Source organism: Cryptomeria japonica, chromosome 4 (assembly GCF_030272615.1).
Source record: "Cryptomeria japonica chromosome 4, Sugi_1.0, whole genome shotgun sequence".
NCBI classification, from domain to species: Eukaryota; Viridiplantae; Streptophyta; class Pinopsida; order Cupressales; family Cupressaceae; genus Cryptomeria; species Cryptomeria japonica.
In genome coordinates, this window is record NC_081408.1 from 775,359,903 (window position 1) to 775,379,623 (window position 19,721).

General features: G+C 35.2%; 1 protein-coding gene across 1 annotated transcript; it reads left to right on the plus strand.

Moving 5' to 3' along the window:
• The first annotated feature begins 6,092 nt into the window (after positions 1–6,092).
• Positions 6,093–10,128, plus strand: LOC131031993 (dolichyl-diphosphooligosaccharide--protein glycosyltransferase subunit 4C). Its single transcript, XM_057962872.2, has 2 exons — positions 6,093–6,310; positions 9,850–10,128. The coding sequence occupies exon 2, from the start codon at positions 9,850–9,852 to the stop codon at positions 9,961–9,963; it is 114 nt and encodes a 37-aa protein (XP_057818855.1). The 5' UTR covers positions 6,093–6,310; the 3' UTR covers positions 9,964–10,128.
• Positions 10,129–19,721: the final 9,593 nt, after the last annotated feature.

Below are 19,721 nucleotides of genomic sequence, written 5' to 3' on the forward strand. Positions count from 1 at the left end.
ACTGAATTTCAAAATCAAGGAAATGAACATGACCATTTCCTCTTATGGATTCAGAATGCACCGGTTAATGGGAAAGACAAGTATATAGACATAATACAATTTGTTGACAAGTATATCACTTGTAGCACAAAACATTTGAGTCCTGATTTAGCTATACTGCACAAACATCACCACACAAGGCAATGTAAGAGATCTAGAAGAAGAGTTTGTAGATACAATTTCCCCATTCCACCAATGCAAAATACTACGATAATGCAACCATTGCCAGAAAAAAATGAAACCCTAACTACCATTGCAACAAACATAAATTTGAAATTGCAAAAAGGAAACTATGATAGTTCATACACCTTGCAGATGTTCTTAAATGAAATGCAGTTAACAGAGGAAGAATACATATTAGCTCTTCGATCTACAATACTTAGACCGACACTACTCCTACAAAGAAAGCCATCACAAATATGGAACAATAGTTTCTCAAAAAACATAACTCCCCTATGGAAGGCTAATACAGATGCACAATATATCCTAAATGCATATGCTGCAGCAATGTATTGCAGTTCATACATGGCAAAAGTTGACAAATCAATGACGCGCGCTTTCCAAAAAATTCAAAAAGATCACCAACAAGACAATATTGATGCAATCAAGATGATAAGTAAACTTGGAAATGCTTTGCTAAACCTTCAACAAATGTCATCACAGCAAGCTGCACACATTGTTCTATCACTACCACTAAATTATAGCTCAAGAAAATGTGTATTCATAGATACACGATCTGACAATGATCGTACATTCATACTTAAATCTATGAAACAGATCAAGAATGAACCGGACGAATCTGAAAACATAATTTGCAAATCCATTATAGACTATTATATAAATCGACCCAACTCTATTGCAAACATTTGCCTTGCACAATTCGTCTCCGAATATAACAAAAATGGTACACATATCGAACGTAAAAAAAAACCAAATATTATACGTTATATCAATTTCAACAAACATATAGATGTAGAAAACCACTGTCAAGAGCAATTAGTACTGTACATGCCATTTATGACACATGAGAATACTTTGAAAGATAATTTCAATTCATGGGTAAGTGCATATGTACACCATGAAAGAACAATACAAATGAATCATTCAAAGTTTACGTACAACAATACTTCTGCTTGGGGTGACATTGATGAAGCTGTAAATGATATAAACTTACAAAATCAAAACATACAGGACGAGGCCTCCTCATTTACAAATTCTAAAGACAAGGAACTATACGACATACAATCAGACATGAACAATATAGGAGACCAAAAGATTTTAAGCAAATTAGTAACGTCCTTTGAAATCAGACAACACCCACAAATAATGGATAATAACGAGTACTTCAAATTAAGGAAAATGCTTAATAAAGAACAACAACAAATTGTGAAGGACATTGTGATTAAAAAATTAAAAAATATGAGAACCCCATTGCACTTGTTTCTAACAGGAGGAGCAGGAACTGGAAAGACTTTCACTGCGAACGCAATATACGAAGCACTAGTACGTATTTATAACACCTCTATCGAAAATGATCCAGACAAACCAAAGGGTCTTAAAATGACATTCACTGGAAAAGCAACATATAACATAGGTGGAATCACATTACATTCAGCCTTTCACATTCCATTTAACAAATCCGAATTTCTTCCACTCAATACTGAAACACTAGACAAAATGTCAAAGCATTACAAACAACTCCATGTACTTCTTATAGATGAAATATCACTTGTGGGCTCTACATTCTTACGGTGCATTGACAAAAGGTTACGTGACATAATGCAAATGCCCACTGCACATTTTGGGAACCTTGACACGATCTTTGTTGGAGATCTATATCAAGCACAACCTGTACTTGACTCTGTTGTCTTTGAAAATAAACCAACTCAAAAAGAATTGATGCCCTGCAACTTTTGGAAAGAGAAAATAAGGTGTTATTCACTGAATTGTACAATGAGACAAAAAGATGACATTTTTATATCAATCCTTAATAGAATTCGCATTGGGTTACAAACAAACAGCGATTTGCATTATCTCAATCAACATTGCTCATGCCCACCACCCATTGACCCAACATTTCCTTTCCTATTTTATAGGAAAAAGGATGTTGATGAACACAACAATAAAATGCTATCTATCATTTCAGACAATGCCATTGTCATAGATGCAATCGATGAATATGAAGAAAATAATTTTACAATAAGATTGTACAATCATACGACTATGTTGCCCACACAGATAAAATTGAAACGAAACATTCTTGTCAAAATCTATGCGGGCAACTATAACACAAAAGATGGTCTAGTCAATGGAACAGATGGAATATTTAAAGCATACACAAAATACAATGACATTGATATTGTATGGCTCAAAATAAACAACCCTACAATAGGACAACAAGAAAGGAAAAAACTAGCTGAATGCTACACAAATGACATTGATAAACAATGGGTACCTATACTTCACATTGCTAGACCCATTCAAAAAATATCAATGAAGAACAAAATAACCATTAGAAAACAATTTCCTATACAAGTAGCATGTGCAAGAACCATACATCGGTCACAAGGACTAACAATGGAAGGTCTAGCATTAGATCCCATAGCCGTTCAACAACATGGCCTCGCATATACCGCACTTTCACGTACCAAATCAATGCAATCATTATTCTTGCTCAAACCTCTAACTACAAACAATTTCAAAATAAAGAAAAAAGTACATCTTGAAATGTCACGCCTTCAAACCAATGCAACATGGCAATTTGAAAACATTAATGTATGTTCCCACAACATGCCACAACTTTTGCTCTGCACATTAAACACTCATAGTTTACAAGCACACACAGATGACATTCTAAATGACTATGACATAATGTCTTCTGACATCATTTGTCTACAGGAGGTTCATAACCATCCTCATCAAAGTAACACTTTACTAAACCTTTACAATTGTGTTGCTATACATAACATACATGGCATTATGACTTTAACTAAGAAACATCTACAAATCTCAAAAACAAAAGAACATAGATCAACAAATGTAGAAGCAATGACAATAACAACACAATTCCTGAACAATGATCTCAATATTTGTAATGTTTATGCGAGACCAAATGCTCCTATACTTGAAATTTTAACAATCATGAACAAAGTACTATCCCGCATCCCCCCCCAAAAAAATACTATACATTGTGGGAGATTTCAATATTGACATGGCCATACAATGCAAACGCCAAAAATTGCTTGCGAATTATATGAAAAAACACAATATACATTTCTTGTTAGACCATTCACACACAATAAACAAACCATTAATTGATCATATCTGGTCAAATTCATACAAAAACATATGCTCCATTTATAAAACAGAGGCATACTAGACTGATCACCTTGCTACTTTTATGAACATGCATATCACTGATTCAACAAACTAAAATTCATAATACTAATAAAAATAACAAATAGAATCACAAATATGCATTGTTCGAATATAATAGAATTGCAATTTCCACAACACATAAAATTTTGCATCTACAATTCACAAACAATTTACCAAAAATGCAAACAAAACACGACAATTATAAAATTTATTCCAATATTACATATCTTTTTTTCCAGGAGAACAATGGAGCCAACAAAGAGATCAGGAAAACAAACACAAATCAATCAAGAACAGATCACAAAAAGGTATTGAACTTATCTTATCTCAAATTAATTAAGATTATGTAAAGTTAGCAATATTAATGCACTAGTCTTACGATTCTTGCAGATCAAAAGTCAAAGGACAAAATGCCATATCTATTGAAGACTTGAATGCAAGGAAAGCAGGTAACATCTTCCAAGGGGATGTGCTCGTTGTCTACAAAGCCACACTTGACAAAGTGAACAAAGCAAGGCCTGTCCTCCGTGCATATCTAATAGATTTAAAAGCTGAAATGACAATTACAGTTAATGTTAATGGTGACCTCGTAGAAAAATATGAGGAAAAAATAGTGGCAAATTCTGCAATTTGCATTTCAGGATTTGATATTGCTCCAAAGACAGACTACGATCGTGGTGACAACGACTGCATATTAATCCTCAAAGATTCTACCACAATTGAAACAATGCCACAAATGTGTCAAGAATACAATTTCATACCAAGCACCACAATAAAACAACTACGCTTCAGTACAAATGAGTACCCCATTGGAACAATTGGAGCTTTGGTAACAAGGACAGGCAAACAAGGTTCACAATACACACTTGACATCAAAGATGGTGACAATGAAACAGACAAAGTACAGGTAAAAAAGTTCATAATTGTTTCCAAATAACCTGTTCCAAACTTATGTTCAGTATAGGAAAATACTTTGCATACAAAAAAATTTCACACAAAATAACTAACCATGTTACTCTTCAATAGTTGTACCTGCACCAAAGTTTTGGCCAACAATGCCTCGCAATAGAAGACCACCTACAAAGGAATGAAATCCTTGCAATGTTCTTCAGAAATGTTGTAAAAAAATGGACCAAAGAATAACATTCCGCACAAGCCTTTCAACATTCATATGCAAGCTCAATGACAAAAGAACATTGGAAAGTCTCAATGGCTTACTTAATACAACTTATGAGGTAACTATTTTCACAACATGCATCTCTTCATTTTACAAATGCACTGTTTGCAGACCACATTAACATTTACCCCTCTCTTACAGGTTGATGGTATCCTTAAAGTGGCAAATCCATTCTCAGTTCCATTCTATGCATTTTGCCCACAATGCAGTTATAAATTTGAAAACTATGGCATGCTTGAAGATAACACTGCTCACTGCACCAGGGGTCACCAAAAAGTCACCTATGTATACTCACTTCACCTCAACACAATACTTACAACCGAAAATAAACAAACTATACAATGTTCTCTTGATAAGTCCACAATTGAACAATTGTTGCCAGCTCTTCAAAATACTACATATGAAGATTACAAAGAAGACAAATCAAGAGTTATCTTCATTCTACGTGATTTTACAACTAAGGGCCACTTCACTCTCGACCAAAACAATCTCATTACTCATGCCTTTGTTCTTCAAGAGTGATTTCTACAAAAAGGTAAACATGATACATTACATTAACCTTTATACATTTCAAACATTTTTATTAACTCTACACTATAACAAATACTAATTTACAAACAATAAAACCAATTTGTGTTTTGCAGGAAGGACACAATCTCCAAGGCAGAAATCAGGGATACTTGTCATATGGAACAACTTCACTGAAATAGACTACTACTACTTAACAAAATAAAGCAAATTAGATACAAATTTGCTTTCTCTGTTAAAACTTTATATTTATCTTGCACTCTACAAACTGTTGCTTACTGCACTATAAGACTCAACAACTTTTTTAAAATGTTGCTAATGCTGACAAGACAAATTTATTATATTATGCACTGTCCAATAAGACACAATTTATTATACTCAGTTGTCCTTTTGGAAGACTGGATCTACTGATATGTGATTTAGGAAAAAAATTATGTGCTCTATAAGAGTATATTTAACTGTTTGAAGAATTATTTTTATAGGCATTTCTTTTTATGACTTAGTACAGGCCCTATCAAAAGATGTTTGCATATTTGGAACACTGTTTCTGTGACCAGTAAATGTAATGTTGGAAATGTTTTTTATTTGCAACTATCATGTTTGTAAATGTAACAAGTTTCTAATTTCTATCATATTTATGTCTCATTTTTCAGAATTATGCTTTCAAACTTAGTTACATGTTTTTGTGCATGCTCATTTTTTCGTATGTTATTTGTTTACTTAGAGAAGAATTTTGCATTCAATTCTATTATACTCTCTTTTATATTCAATTCTCATAATTGCCAATCGTTCCAAAGCACAAAAGTTAAAACAGGCAGCGACTATGTTGGCAATGCTCATCGAATTTCAATTTACCATGGCAATGCCATTTCCTTCAAAATGTCAAATGCACTTCCAACAATCTTTATACTAATCATAAACAACTTGACAGGACCTTGACGCTCTGCGTATCTTGTCTTAAAAAATGCTCTCCCATTTCCAATATTCTTAAAATCCCACTCAAAGGATAGTCTTATTTTAATCAAGGTCTCCCAACGATTATTAACGCGAATAAATATACGCCAAGATATGTGCACTTTGAGTTGATTGTTTTTCTCCTCAGATCGGGACTTATCTGCATCGAAGTCCTTCGCAGCGCGGGTGGACGTGGTTTTGCCAGGGAAGAGTAATTCAGTGCTAATTTACAAGGTACGATTTTAAATTCTTTTGTTGTCTATAATATCTTATTTATTCTGTGCAGTTGTTGTGTATCGCCTCTCTTTTTTAATTCGACCTTTTCATAAGAAAAATTTGGAGGGCAGGTTTACAATGCTCAAGAATAGGGTTTATGGCATTCCCAGTTAAAAATGACTTACTTTCGGTAGATTTGGATCGAAATTGTTACAAAACATCATTGTCAAATTCTTTTGACCGTGATTTGATTCAGTATGGAAGATTTAAATCTCGCACACTTTCATAGAGTTCTGCAATCCCCTGTTTTACCCTAAGCTATCGTAGTTTTGCTTTTTTTTTTTGTTCTGTGGTTTATTTGGCGTATAAGTTTTAAACCTAACACATATTTTGGAGTGCGTAGGTTTTCTTTTTTGGCTGTTGTTAATTATAATGTCGAAAATTTAAACCCTACACATTTTTTTAGAGTGTCCATTAGCATTACATGACAATCCCTTAAACTAGACTTCCTTATAGTAGCTTTTGAGGCTGTAGTTTAATTCAGTATGTATATTTAAATCTCGCACTCTTTCATTCAGTGCACTCATCAGAATAACATTACAAGCCCTTGAACTTGTATACCCATATTTATTAGTGCTGCCCTGTACCAAAGAATAAAGCCAAAATTCACAATACATAGCCTTCACAGAAGCATATCATGTGTAACATTGGTCCCAAAGTTTAATCTACAAAGGCATCAGATATACAAGAGGTGCTTTCTATCTAGTCAACTGAGTCTACAGAATCACAGATATATGATATGAGCCCTCTAACCAGCCAACTGAAAGCTAAGGCAATATATTAACAAAATGTGCCCCTACCAACAGCACCATACTTTAGATATGACACCGAAACAACAAATTGCTCAGATAACCAATACCAGTAGCACAATCCAGGAAACTTAGGCAGAAACAACAAATTGCTCAGATCACCGATATCAGTAGCATAATCCAGGAAACTTAGGCATTGAAAGTTGGTTTTGACAGCTGCCATTGTATTTCCTTCAGCTTTTTCATCACTCCAGGGAAACAATTCATCCTCAGCCAATTCTTTTTCTAGAGTTGGCTATTCATTGTATTTGTCATTGGTATGAAACGAATGAGTCCCAGAAAGAAACTCGGAATGCAGCATGTCAAAATTAACCATCACTTTTTCACTCTTTGCATCTGAACTGCTGGATTTCGTGTTTGACCAAAAGTCTTCTTGATTTCGTCCAACTGCAACATTCGATGCATATAATTATTCTTGATACCATGTCCCAAAACTCCAAGTTTGGCACAAGCTAGAAGGAAATTAGCATTGATTATTGAGTTCGGTTTTACACCTGTCATTTTTTGTTTGCTTAAAATTTCACAGGGATTTTTCCAACATTCCTCTAGCGTGTAAATCTATCAGTGACTACAGCATGCCAATCTTCATTCCTTCTAGATTCTTCTCCAATTACCTCATTTGAGATAAATGGCTTCCAATTATTTTGATGGAAATAAATGGAGGGTTCCAAACCTCTGATTTTGGCATAAGTTGGGAGGATGCAAGCTTCCAACTTGGCAAACACCAGGGGCAGGAGTAATGCTATCTCGCTTCTACCCAAGATAACTATGGAATCGTATCTGCTAACGAGACACTTTTGAACGTTGTCTGTTGGATATGTGGTGTGTACTTGTTATACATCCCTTATAGTTGGGTACATCACACGAAACTTTTTTTTGTTCCCTTATTGGTGGTTATTCAGTATATTGTTTTTTACCTATTTTATTTCAATTCTGTTTAGAAGTTTCCTCATATTCATCTGACTGTAAATCCTCTCACTTGGATTTGAGTTGAGCATGATTGCAAAATCTTATTGTTATTCTATCGTGAATGGTTGAGTTAATACAATTAATGAGTGCTGTTTTCTCACAAGTGGATTTGAGTTGAGCATAATTGCAAAATCTTCTTGATATTGTATTGTGAATGGTTGAATTAATAACTTAATACAATTAATGAGTGCTGTTTTCCCTCGATTTCTTTCTCAAAAGGGTTTACCAGTGTAAATTCTCTTGTTGTACCGTGTGTCTGCCAGTATGCCGTTATTTATTTCCACTGCAGTTAAGATTATGTTAGCATTTCTTCTCCAACATAGGATTATCTGTATTTTTTTCTTTAGTATCATGGCTAATTATTATTGAATACCATATCTATTCCTTCTTAATTCATTTTATCTGTGGATTGCCTAATTTGCCTTTCTCATTACACCTAGGTCACACTTTGATGCAAACTGCCACACTAGGTTGCTGCTCTGGGTGTTTTGCAATCTTGTCGCATGCTCTCTGAAGCTGTGGAATGACTAATTGGGGTGACAGAAATTCAACTCAGTCACATGTTTAGAGTGTCCACCATCACCTTTATCACTAAGTTAAGATCCCTTGAACCAGCTTGTCCTAGCCTAAGAAGCTACACCTGTTCCCTTCTCGTTTGGATTTTTCCAGTGAATTACTCAAGTTCCCTATGTATTTTCATGGGCTTTCTTTCATCCTTGTCACAACTTGTAGCATGCCATGTATGCTTTAGGGAATTCAGTTAATTTTATTCTTCATAAATCTTTTTTTAGTGATTCACAACTTGAAAGTATTTTCACAGGATTGGTGAGAATTTGTTTCTGATTGAGAGGTGAAAATGATGGAAATGAAATCCCTATCCGACATTTCTGATATTTCAGGCCAATAATAGAAAGTTTCAATATAAATAGTAGGGGCAAAAATATAGTTCTGTGATCTACTGACAAGTGTGCTTCCGTAATATTGCCATCTCCTTTACTTTCCTACAATAATTGGATTGTTGACAATTGTGTTTATTAAGTTTTCCTCTTGAAGGTATACTGTGTCAGATGCACCTTTCAAAATAGAAAGAAGCAAATAAGAGCAGTAATTGTAGTTTGTCTGTAAAGTTTTTCCCATATTCATGATAGAATATTTGTTGTGCCCTGTGTTTAATTTCAATTGTGATATTTCCTGTCAAGAATTACTTCAGTGTGCATCATTGATTGCAGTACAGTTTCTCTTAAATTTAGTTGGATTGGAAACTTATCTTGTCTTCTGCTTCAATTTTTTCTTCTGAACAAACTTCAGTGATTTTTTTTACTGACTGACTGACAAAATGAGAAAGCATGAATAGGAGAATAGTATCCAGATCCTCTTTGCAAATCTTTGAACAAAGTAATCATTTTGTGTGGTAATCCTCAGAATTCTGCTATCTTAATGCATTAACAGGAATGCAAATTTAGATATAGTTTATCAAAATTTCTAGATATGAAATTGCAAAGGATGCACGTAAATTTCTCCATTTCATTTTTCTGTGGGAGATGTTCTAAAGATCTTTAGATTATATTCTTGGCATCTGTATTGATAGGATAATCTTTCTTTTGTACCACTTATTGTTTTTTGTAGCCTTTGGAATTTAATTCGATAGGTTCGTTACAGTCGAGTGACTTTGTTTGCCTCTTGTTTTCTGGCACTCTGTAATGCCATATTCTACTGCAGATGATTACAGATCAGGACCTTGGCGCTTTTTCCAATTTCTTAGGTGTTTTCATTTTTGTTTTGGTGATTGCATACCACTATGTAATGGCAGATCAAAAGTTTGAGACAACATAAAGAGACAATGTTACAGCAAGTAGCAGGCAGAGAAATAATGATTTTATTGGTCTTAATTCTGAAACTTTCTAGTTGAAGGTTTACAATTCTAGCATGTAGTCAGACATTAACACCATAGATCTAAATGTTAATACTTTTTTAAATAAAGTATCATTTTTTATTGCATTTGTTATATTTTCAAGCTATTTTAACTCTGTAGGTGTAAATGGTGATGATAAGCTTGCTCTTTCAAGTGCATCATCTTATTGTTTCCATGATCATGTTAAACTAGACTCTAATTTCTACGTAATTTATTTCAAGTGATACCATTGTTTTATATAGATAAAAAATGTAAGTGGAATGTTATGTATGTTAGAGTAAATATGAAATACTTGGATTTCATACTTGCCATTAATGCAATTAAATATTATATCAATATGCTACAAGTAGTAAGCAAAATAGATGGTCACCTTCTAGGATCCTTGGCAATAGAAATGTTCAATGGCATCATTTGATTATAGTCACTCATAAGAATTTGAACAAATAAAAAGTGTAATTTATCGAATTCCCTGCCCATACAAGATGTATTCAACTTTAAAGAACATTTTCCATTTTAGAGGAGAATTAATTCTCACATTTGAAGGATATTTGAAATTCATAGTCCTTTTGATACACTGATTTTTTGTTGCTTATACTGATCATGTTATCCAATGTTGTGAACATGCTTTTTGGTCCCTTGTGATGAGACAAGCGCACTTTGTTCGTTGCAAGGTGTAATATTTTTGACAAACAAATGGGGTTTCTATTTAAAATGATATTCAAACAAGTATGAGCATGCCAGGCATAGGCTTCTGGTTGAAAAAACTCAGCCTGACATAAGTTAAGATTTATTTGCCCAAGTGTATCTTTGACCAAGGCTTATAGCTTAGAAATAACCTTGAGACCTATTGTGAACTAATTTAGAACTATATAACGTACCATTATAACTCCACATGCTAGGGCTTAAAGGTTAGAGAGAAAAAGTTTTCTGGCATTCAGATAGAAATAATAATAATGACTTGAACCTTTTATACTATCAATATCCTCTGTCCAAAAGACACAAAAATACATACAATGTATTGGAAGTTAGCAAGTAAATACATGGTAACATGATACTTGTTTATCCCAATCCTATTCTTAAAGGGATATTATACAACAATATCTTTTTTGGTCCATCCTATCTTTGAAGGCTATATCCACATACTTTTTTCACCTAATTCTATTATATGTGATTGATATAACAATCACTCAACAAACATATTCGTGTCAATCCTATTATCTATAGTTGGATTTTAGTTGTCTAACACCCTCTTGACTGTCCAACTTGTGAACATTTTCTAACTTCAACCCGATATAACCTACAGTTCTGGCATTGGAAGAAAAAAACTTTATAAGTGAATTGTAGGAGCTGAAGATTAGCTCAACATACTATGATCACTTGCAAAAACAAAGACAACCTTCCACAAGAGAGCTTGCTTGATATTAAGATCTACGAGATATGATACAAAATCGTACAATGGTCTTGCTAATATAGGCAAGGTGAGTGATAGGATTAAACAAGATGTTGACATGTGTTTTTTAATTCTATAACGTGAGACATCTTAACATAACAACCTAGGACACACGAATCAAATGCCAAAAGATAAGATCTTAGGACAATTAAGACTTGTAGAAAGATTTCGTAGGACCTAAGTTAACTTAACATGTGAATAGGACCTAATTAGTTAGGTACGAAACTTTAGGGAGGAACAAACCAATGCAAATTTTGCAAGGATGCATGATGGGTCTCGGTTGTGAGGGCATTTTAGGTACCCATGTATAAAAGATCTATCACAAACGAAGTCAAGGAGAAAAACTACATGGGAACAAAAACCCCTCTCGAAAAGATAGAATACAAAAGACAATCATGTACAAGTGATGAAATGAGTGATGAATGGAGGACTTCCCAATATCCTCCAAGGACTAATCCATCACGAAGATACAATCGATAACCCCCTATGAGTCAAAGAGAGAGACTATGTAGGTCTCCTACAATGTGTAATCTTGTTCAAAAATGGTAAGTGCCCGAAGACAAAACATGATCCAATTTCGACAAACAACTTTTCTATCTTTCAAAAGAAACAAAACTAAGTACAAATGTAGAAATGCTTCCCATTTCAGATAGCAATTGACATGAAGAAGCATGTAGATGTATGACGATGTCTTTGAAAATTGCTTAGGTGTCTCCTTGTCCAACAAAGATGATGATGCCACAATCTGTAATGACCCTAGCTAGACCTAGGTCGGCTAGGTCATCTATTTGCTTTTTTATAATAAATAAATAAATAAATAAATAAAATATTAATAAATGAAATTCTTGAATATTTTATTAAATCGTTTTGGGTTGACCTAAGAGCAAGTTGGCTTTATAAATAATTAAATAAATTTTGTAATAGCTCGGCTCTCAGGCTGACCTATATGACTAGTGCGTTGTAATAGTGTGTGCTTGGGAGCTTTGGAGGATCATCAAGGTCTTTGTTTGTAAACGTATTAAACGAATGCTCAGGTACCCTTGGACAAAACCATCAGGAAACATTGCAGGAAACATTGCAGGTAGGATGTCAACCCTACCTTCATTCCTTATTCTTGTGCATTGAAGGATACCATTTTTTGAGTGGAATTTACCTGCAAGTTATCACGACTGCTGGAAGGAGGCTTACACATAGGAAGACATTAGTTTGCATCAAAATCAAGTATTGTGACCCGTTCATGGGCTGCCTAAGGTTGATCTTAGTGCTGTTAGGGAGTCGGTGGATGTTTGGACAAAACCGGAACAAGGGTGGATTAAAATTAATTTTGATGGAGCTTTGAGGGGCAATCCAGACATTTTAGGTGCAGGATGTGTGGCGTGTAATGAGGAAGGTAAAATCCTCCTTAAGGGTGCTCAACGGTTGCAAAATGGGATGAATAATGAAGCAGAAGTGCAAGCAGCTTTGCTTGTGGTAGAAATGGCTAATAACTTGAAGGCCTCGAAGGTACATTTGGAAGGGGACTCGCAAGTAATTGTAGATGCAATTGTGAAGGGATCGTCCCCATGTTGGCAAATTAGCAAATTCATTTCTATCATCTGCTCAAAGCTGCACACTTTCCATGATTTTCGAATCACATATCAAAAGAGCAGGAAATGGGATGGCAGATTTTTTTGTCCAATGTGGCGTGTGGATTGGACCAGTATGTGACCAAGTGGTGGGGGTAGTGCAGATGAAGAAGTGCAATGGGGTGCTTAGGTGTTTGAAAACGATTGGTTGAGACTACTCGAACATGAAAGGAGAGGTACGGGAAGTGTAATCAAGTGTTTGTGCGGACAAGGACATACCAAGGTAGGGGTAGTAATGGGAGTAATGGACAACTGTCCATTGTCATGATTTTCAATTTATGAGTACAGGCTTTTAATGCAAGCTTCCACTATTTCCTGGGGAAGCATGCGAACTTGACTCCTGAGAGAATAAGGCGATACTTTGAGCAAATGGTATTAATGGCTCTAAATGCACATTTTGCACCATTTATGATGGGTTTTTTTCCCTTTTGTCGATGCATTTGTATGTGAATTTACCTTGTGGCGAGTTGGTGTAGTAATCCAGCAATGGAAGCAAATTTTACTTTGAAAACGAAAAAGCATCTTTGCCCTTTCCTCGGGCCGTTTTTGGAGTGGAGATTAAATGGTATGTTCCTGTACCAAGATGAGTTATTGACCAAGTGCATTCAGCGGCTGTTGTGTGAGAATTGTGTGGTGGAGCATCGGTACTAGATGAACATGGACACGTACTCCCTCATAGTGGCATGGGGTTTGGAATTCAAACAGTCATTGGGGCCAATTAAGAAGGTGGTGGAAGCCATTATTCCTAAAGACTATTGCCTGGGACTGGAAACAGTGTATGAGTGGGTGGTTCCGGGTAAGGGCTTCGACATGTTTGAAGGGATTGTTAATTTTCACAGAACTGCAGGCCACAAGTACATTATGTTTTTAAGGTGGCCGGATTATCAGCCGAGAGAAAGTTACAGGGAGGAGGCACGAGTGGGTTGGGAGGCTCTGAAAACATTTGTCGATTTGATGGAGGTGGAGGAAGAGTTGCAGAGAGTGGTCAAAGAGGCTCAAGCGTTGGAAGATGCAGTGACGAAAGAGACAGAGAGTAGACCGACGAAGAGGAGGCGCTCGGACCCTAGTCCTTCTTTCGGGTAGCTCGCTTCATAGTTGTTTTACTGTTTTTTGAGTCAAGGGTTAATTCTTGTTTATCAGTTTTAGAACTTTTAAAGTTTTGTATAGTCTGTATAAACTGGATATTGTAGGTGGTTACTGTAATGAGCTGTTTTTGTGCGCTCAAAGTGGTTTTTGTAGGGTGGTTTTCTTAGATGGTTAGTAGGTTGGGAAACAAGATGTTTTTTGAAGGGTGTTTTGGAGTTTTTGGGTTGTTTCTGAAATTTGGACAGCTAGCATATAAATTTCCTTTTTTAAATAATAAAAATCAAAATTATCAATCAAAAAAAAAATCAAGGATTTTAGAGTCTACATGCAACAATTCTTTTTACCTTGTACCGTGGGTTCCAAGACCCTACTTTTTGGTTTGTCTGGCGTTAGCAGCAAAGCGAGTTATTTCTGGAGCGAATTAGAGACATGCTTGATCAGCTAGGGGCTGACAGATCAATCCTGCTAGTGTTGAAGGGCAGGCGCATTTTGTGTCTATGTGAACAATATTGATATGTGAAATTTTAGAGATTCAATCAAATTACATTTGATATGATACTTTCAGAATATTTAGTTTATGGTGCAAGTTGTGAAGTCGTTTGTACTGGCAATATCAACTTAATGCAATAAACTATTGGATTGTTGATTGTTCTAAATTATGTTCTCATGCTTGTAATTATGTTCTTGATTTTATAATCCTAATAAACTTTCGTGTTGAGCATTTTATGACTGCATATATAAATTTGAAGGTTTGATTGGGTTACTTCACATTCAAATTTGAAAGATGATGATGGTTGCACTGAACAAGAATGATGGAAGTCGCAATCAATGACTTTGCTCAAGGAATCAATGAAGGTGACATATGAACAACTGTCTTAGAAAAAGAAGGAACCTCAGTAGCAATCTCGTCCTCATCTTTTGAAGTTTCAAAGTACTCTAGAGAATCAACCTCTCAAATAGTATCACAATGATAAGGTATCCTTTTTGAAAAATGAAGAGGCACAAGACAATTTGAAATAGATCATTTGGGAATGGTTGAGTATCAAGATCTTCATATAGCTCCCAAATTTTAGTCCAAAAAGCATGAGGACACTCAAAATCAAGAATAGACTTCAAGATATCGTCATCAACATGCATTGCAATAACTCCTAAGACATGATTTCTTTTGCAATTCCAAGCAATTTTTTTATATGGTGTACCTAGAGGAGGAACAAGATCATACAAATTTGGCAACAAATGAAACCACTTGAGATGCTTTATGATGCCACTCTCCATTGTTTATAGTTTCCCCTTTTCAAAATGATCAGAGAAGGATGAAATAAAAAACCCATTATCAACTATGAAAATTCTTTAAAATTACAAACACATAAACCCTCAATAGCACATAAAAACTCCCAAATATGATCAATGTTGCATATGATGAAGCCTTCCCAAAAAGATAGAACCTCTCCAGGTGTTAGGATGTCCAAGTAATCTGCCACTATGCCAAATGTGCAAAAAATGAATAAAATACACTTGGGGCTAAATCTAGAAAAAGTGAATGGGCACAATGATAGAGCTCTTCAATACCTTTCCAACATCGGCAAAATCATGAAATTAGAGATTGTGGCAAAAAGTTATGAGCTCAGACGTTCGAAAGGGAAAATCTGTTTTCATTGGCAATAAAATTCGTTTGCAACAAAATATTGGCAAAATGACCTGGTGTCTGGTTTGATTTGTGGTTCTCCATGTGACTTTGTTGGTTGTTGGGCAGAAAAAAATGCGTCGCCTGGGGTGGCCATGAAGGTTAGGTGGCAAGGTAGTGATTGGTGCGCCCCCCAACTTAGCTCATGGTATAAATACCTATAGATGGTTTAGGTGTTTAGCACTAAAAACTTTATTAAACTTGATGAAATAAAAATAAAATAATTTATTCCAAATGTTGTACTTGATGCAGGTCATAGAGTTCATATGTTGGTGCAGGATGTAATATAGCAACTCAAAAATAAAATTTGCAAATCCAAAATGACTGTTCACAACAAGATTTCAGCAATAATGAACCAAGAAACTCAGTGCAAAATAAATATGTATCAAACAATACACTTTGGACGCCTTGGTTCCATGAATAGTATTAATCAAATGGTTCAAATTACAGAGGCAAAATTTATGAATATCAGTTCTTAGTTTCTGATCATCATAAAAACCACATAGACCTTGCAACATAATTAAAGAGATTCATACTGAAACTTAGTGTGTTACTCCTTAATGGTCTTATGATGGAGGGGCTTGCCTGGGTGCCCGTGCCTTGCGACAATGGATTGATGTAGGTGAATGATGTCTTGGAAGTGGCACAATTAAATTACTTGGTGACTAATCGAATTTGCCCACACAATCCTTTTGTAGATTGTATCCTTGTCCAGGCACAATTATTGGTCCTTGGTCTCTTCAATCTTGCAATATTGATTTATCTCCCTGTGAACATGTTCCCCTATATCAGGCGCTAGAATTTCAAGCTCTTTGACCTGCTATAGGTGCAAAAACTATGCCCTTCTATCCTCCTTATCAGAACCTGCGAATGGACTGATCAGCTCATACTCATACCTTGTAGAGGAATTAATCAAATTAGCCAGGTAGCAGTATTGTCCTACTGGTTTGTGTCTTTTGGGGTTTTTGTCCCAAATGACATACGTGCTGCTGAGAGTGGATTTCTTCCAAATTTGTGGTGCTGGAAAAGACTCCCATAGCACAAATATATAGTGGTAGCAAAAGAAATCCATCAAGTTGGCCCAAGGAAAATGCAACACTAATTTGTACAGGTCGACCTTCAAAAAAATCTTTAATATTAATATATTTAATATGGTAGTCTTGGAACAATTTATTTAATAATTGCAATTTTTAATAAATTCAATTTATTAGTTATTTAATAATTTATTTAATTAAGAATATTGGGCTGGCTGACTCAGCTTAAAATTGGGGACATCACATAGGAAAACACAAAAGCGATGCACCTTGGCACTAGCATAGGCCCTAGGGAATATACTTGCAAAGATGTCGGTTCCTTGCATAAGATTTTGTCGATTGTACCAATAATGATGCTTGTTGACACAAGTGTACGGAGGTAGAAAAAGCCTTTGAGGGTCTGGGGCAAAACTCTTCAATTTTCACAATTTGATAGTCTGTCTGATTAATTAGAAGGTTGCAAGATTTAGGGGAACTGCTAGATTTGGTGACTGTTGCATCATAGCTAAGGTTCTACCAAGTTTCATGAAGTTGGGAAAATGAAGGAATTGCCATAAGTCACCATCTAATTTGGTAGAGTAGACATGTAGTGCTGTGTTGATACATTGATGAGGGGTTGAAGTTTTTGAAAGATAAAGAGACTGAACCTTCAGTGGTTGTGTCCTAGTGGTGGAGCTTGTGCCTTCCACCTAAGGGCTATAGCCTGTGTAAAAGGTTGTGGCTTGTGGCTAATGGAGGTTGTGGGCCTCTTAAAGTTTTTTTTTTGAAATTTTTAATAGATTAGAGAAAACAACACATTAGTTTCAATTGCGGCAAAAACCTTACTCCTTTTTATAGCTCACACAATGCCTACACAAGCAAGATACGAATGAAGATGCAAAGGATTATTTTACAAGCCAGGTAAGTTTTTTTCGTTAGGTGCCCAGGTCAAAGTCCTCTTATTTTTACTATTGGACAAGCATACCTAGAATGTTTGGACCTTCTTTGATGCAATGGCAGGGTTGGGTTTGCCCCAAAAATCTCCAGAATGTGAGTGATTCGTGGATGTCCAAAAACTCTCTCAAACCCTTGCAAATCTTGCTTTTGAATCCGTATCTGATCTAAATGATGAGCAAAATCAGCAAATACAAAATCTGCAAACTCAACACAGGATGATCACGCTAAACATCAATTCACCCAAGAAATAACCCCTCCAAAATAAGAGATACTTGTCTTCTATCATGCCCCTGCCGAACTAGGGTTAGCAGCCCTTAACAAAAAAACTGATTGCAACCATTATTAATAATAAACCTAGGTGTTGAAATAAAAAGAGCAGGCATAATTTCATCATAGAGGCCGACTGAGATTATTTATTAGGCCAACCAAGGTTTAAATATAATAGCAATTCACTAGAGGCCGACTTTAGATTTAATTCTTAGGTTGACTAATATTAATAGAAGCAATTTACTTATAAAGTCTGACTGAGATTAATCATTGGGCAGCAATGGTATTAAGGGCTAAATAATAATTAAAAGGGCAACCCATTTGTGAAGGGATGCATACCTTACAAATTGAAGAGTTGCGACTTCTGCACATTGGAAGATATAAAGAGAGGACATTTCATAGAGGAAGGGATGATTGAAAAACTACAGAATTCAGGAAAGAAAATTGTAACACAAGTCTTCTATTATATATATATATATATATATATAGAAATCAAATATAAAGAATACACACACACACACACACTACAGCAATTAAAGGCATACAGCAGAAAATTATTTATTATAGTCCTCTAGGAAATAACTTGTCAATCCATCAAGAGGTTCTCAAATAGTAATCATCTAATCAGTGCCTTCATCGATCAATTTTGAATTTTAAGGAAGTATTTTGCAAATAGGGAGGATGGGCCCCCCTTCCATGTCCATGAGAGGTGAGAGGATGGGTGTAATGTCCCCACTTTGAAATAGAATTTAATAATAAATAGTAATAATAAAATTCAAATACAAAAGAATGAAAATAAAATTTAAATTAAAAATATAAAAGAATATAATTAATTATAATTAAAATTTAATTAAGTTAATGAATGGTCAAAAGGCATGAAATGATAAGTGGTGACTCCCCCAAATATGAGGTATAAAAGGGAGAAGAGAACCTCATTTAAGAAGGGGATAAGTTTGAGAATCAGAAGTGCAGATCTGATTTAAATCAGAAATCCAGATCTGATTGTGAAAGGTTGTGTCCCTTCAAAGGGCATAAATAATGAAGAGTTGCACTCTTTCAAAGGGTGCTAATGCTGAAAGAGCGTGTCTCTTGCCAAAGGGCATACATGATGAAGAGGTGTGACCTCTCCCTCACATTGAGAGATATAAAGGAAAGGAATCAAAAGCATCCATTGAAATCACCATGGATCAAATCAGATCAGAACTGTTATTAAGTTACAGGCAGTAGCATCTTTGTTCTTGGTGGTATGCATGGGGATGTGTTTAATATGTATGCTTAATATATGAAGCCTGATAATGTGATTATGCAGAATTTAATAGTAATATTAATATAGACTGCAATATGTATGACAGTCATAATATATATATATATATATATATATATATATATATGAGAAGTTAGTATACTCATAGTCTAGTCCTTAGTCTTCTGCTAATGCCTACGTAAGGATTTGAATGATTGTGTAGGGAAAGGCAGTCTAAATCCTCACAAGTCAGGCAATTCCAAGGTGGGTATGGACATGTATTTCCAATGGCTTGTAGATGGTCTCTAATCGCCCTAGCACAATAATTTTCCCTCAGTTTGGGTTAGAGAAGTA

Coding starts and splice junctions, on each gene's coding strand:
- LOC131031993 (XM_057962872.2), top strand. CDS start 9,850: ATGATTACAGATCAGGACCTTGGCGCTTTTTCCAATTTCTTAGGTGTT.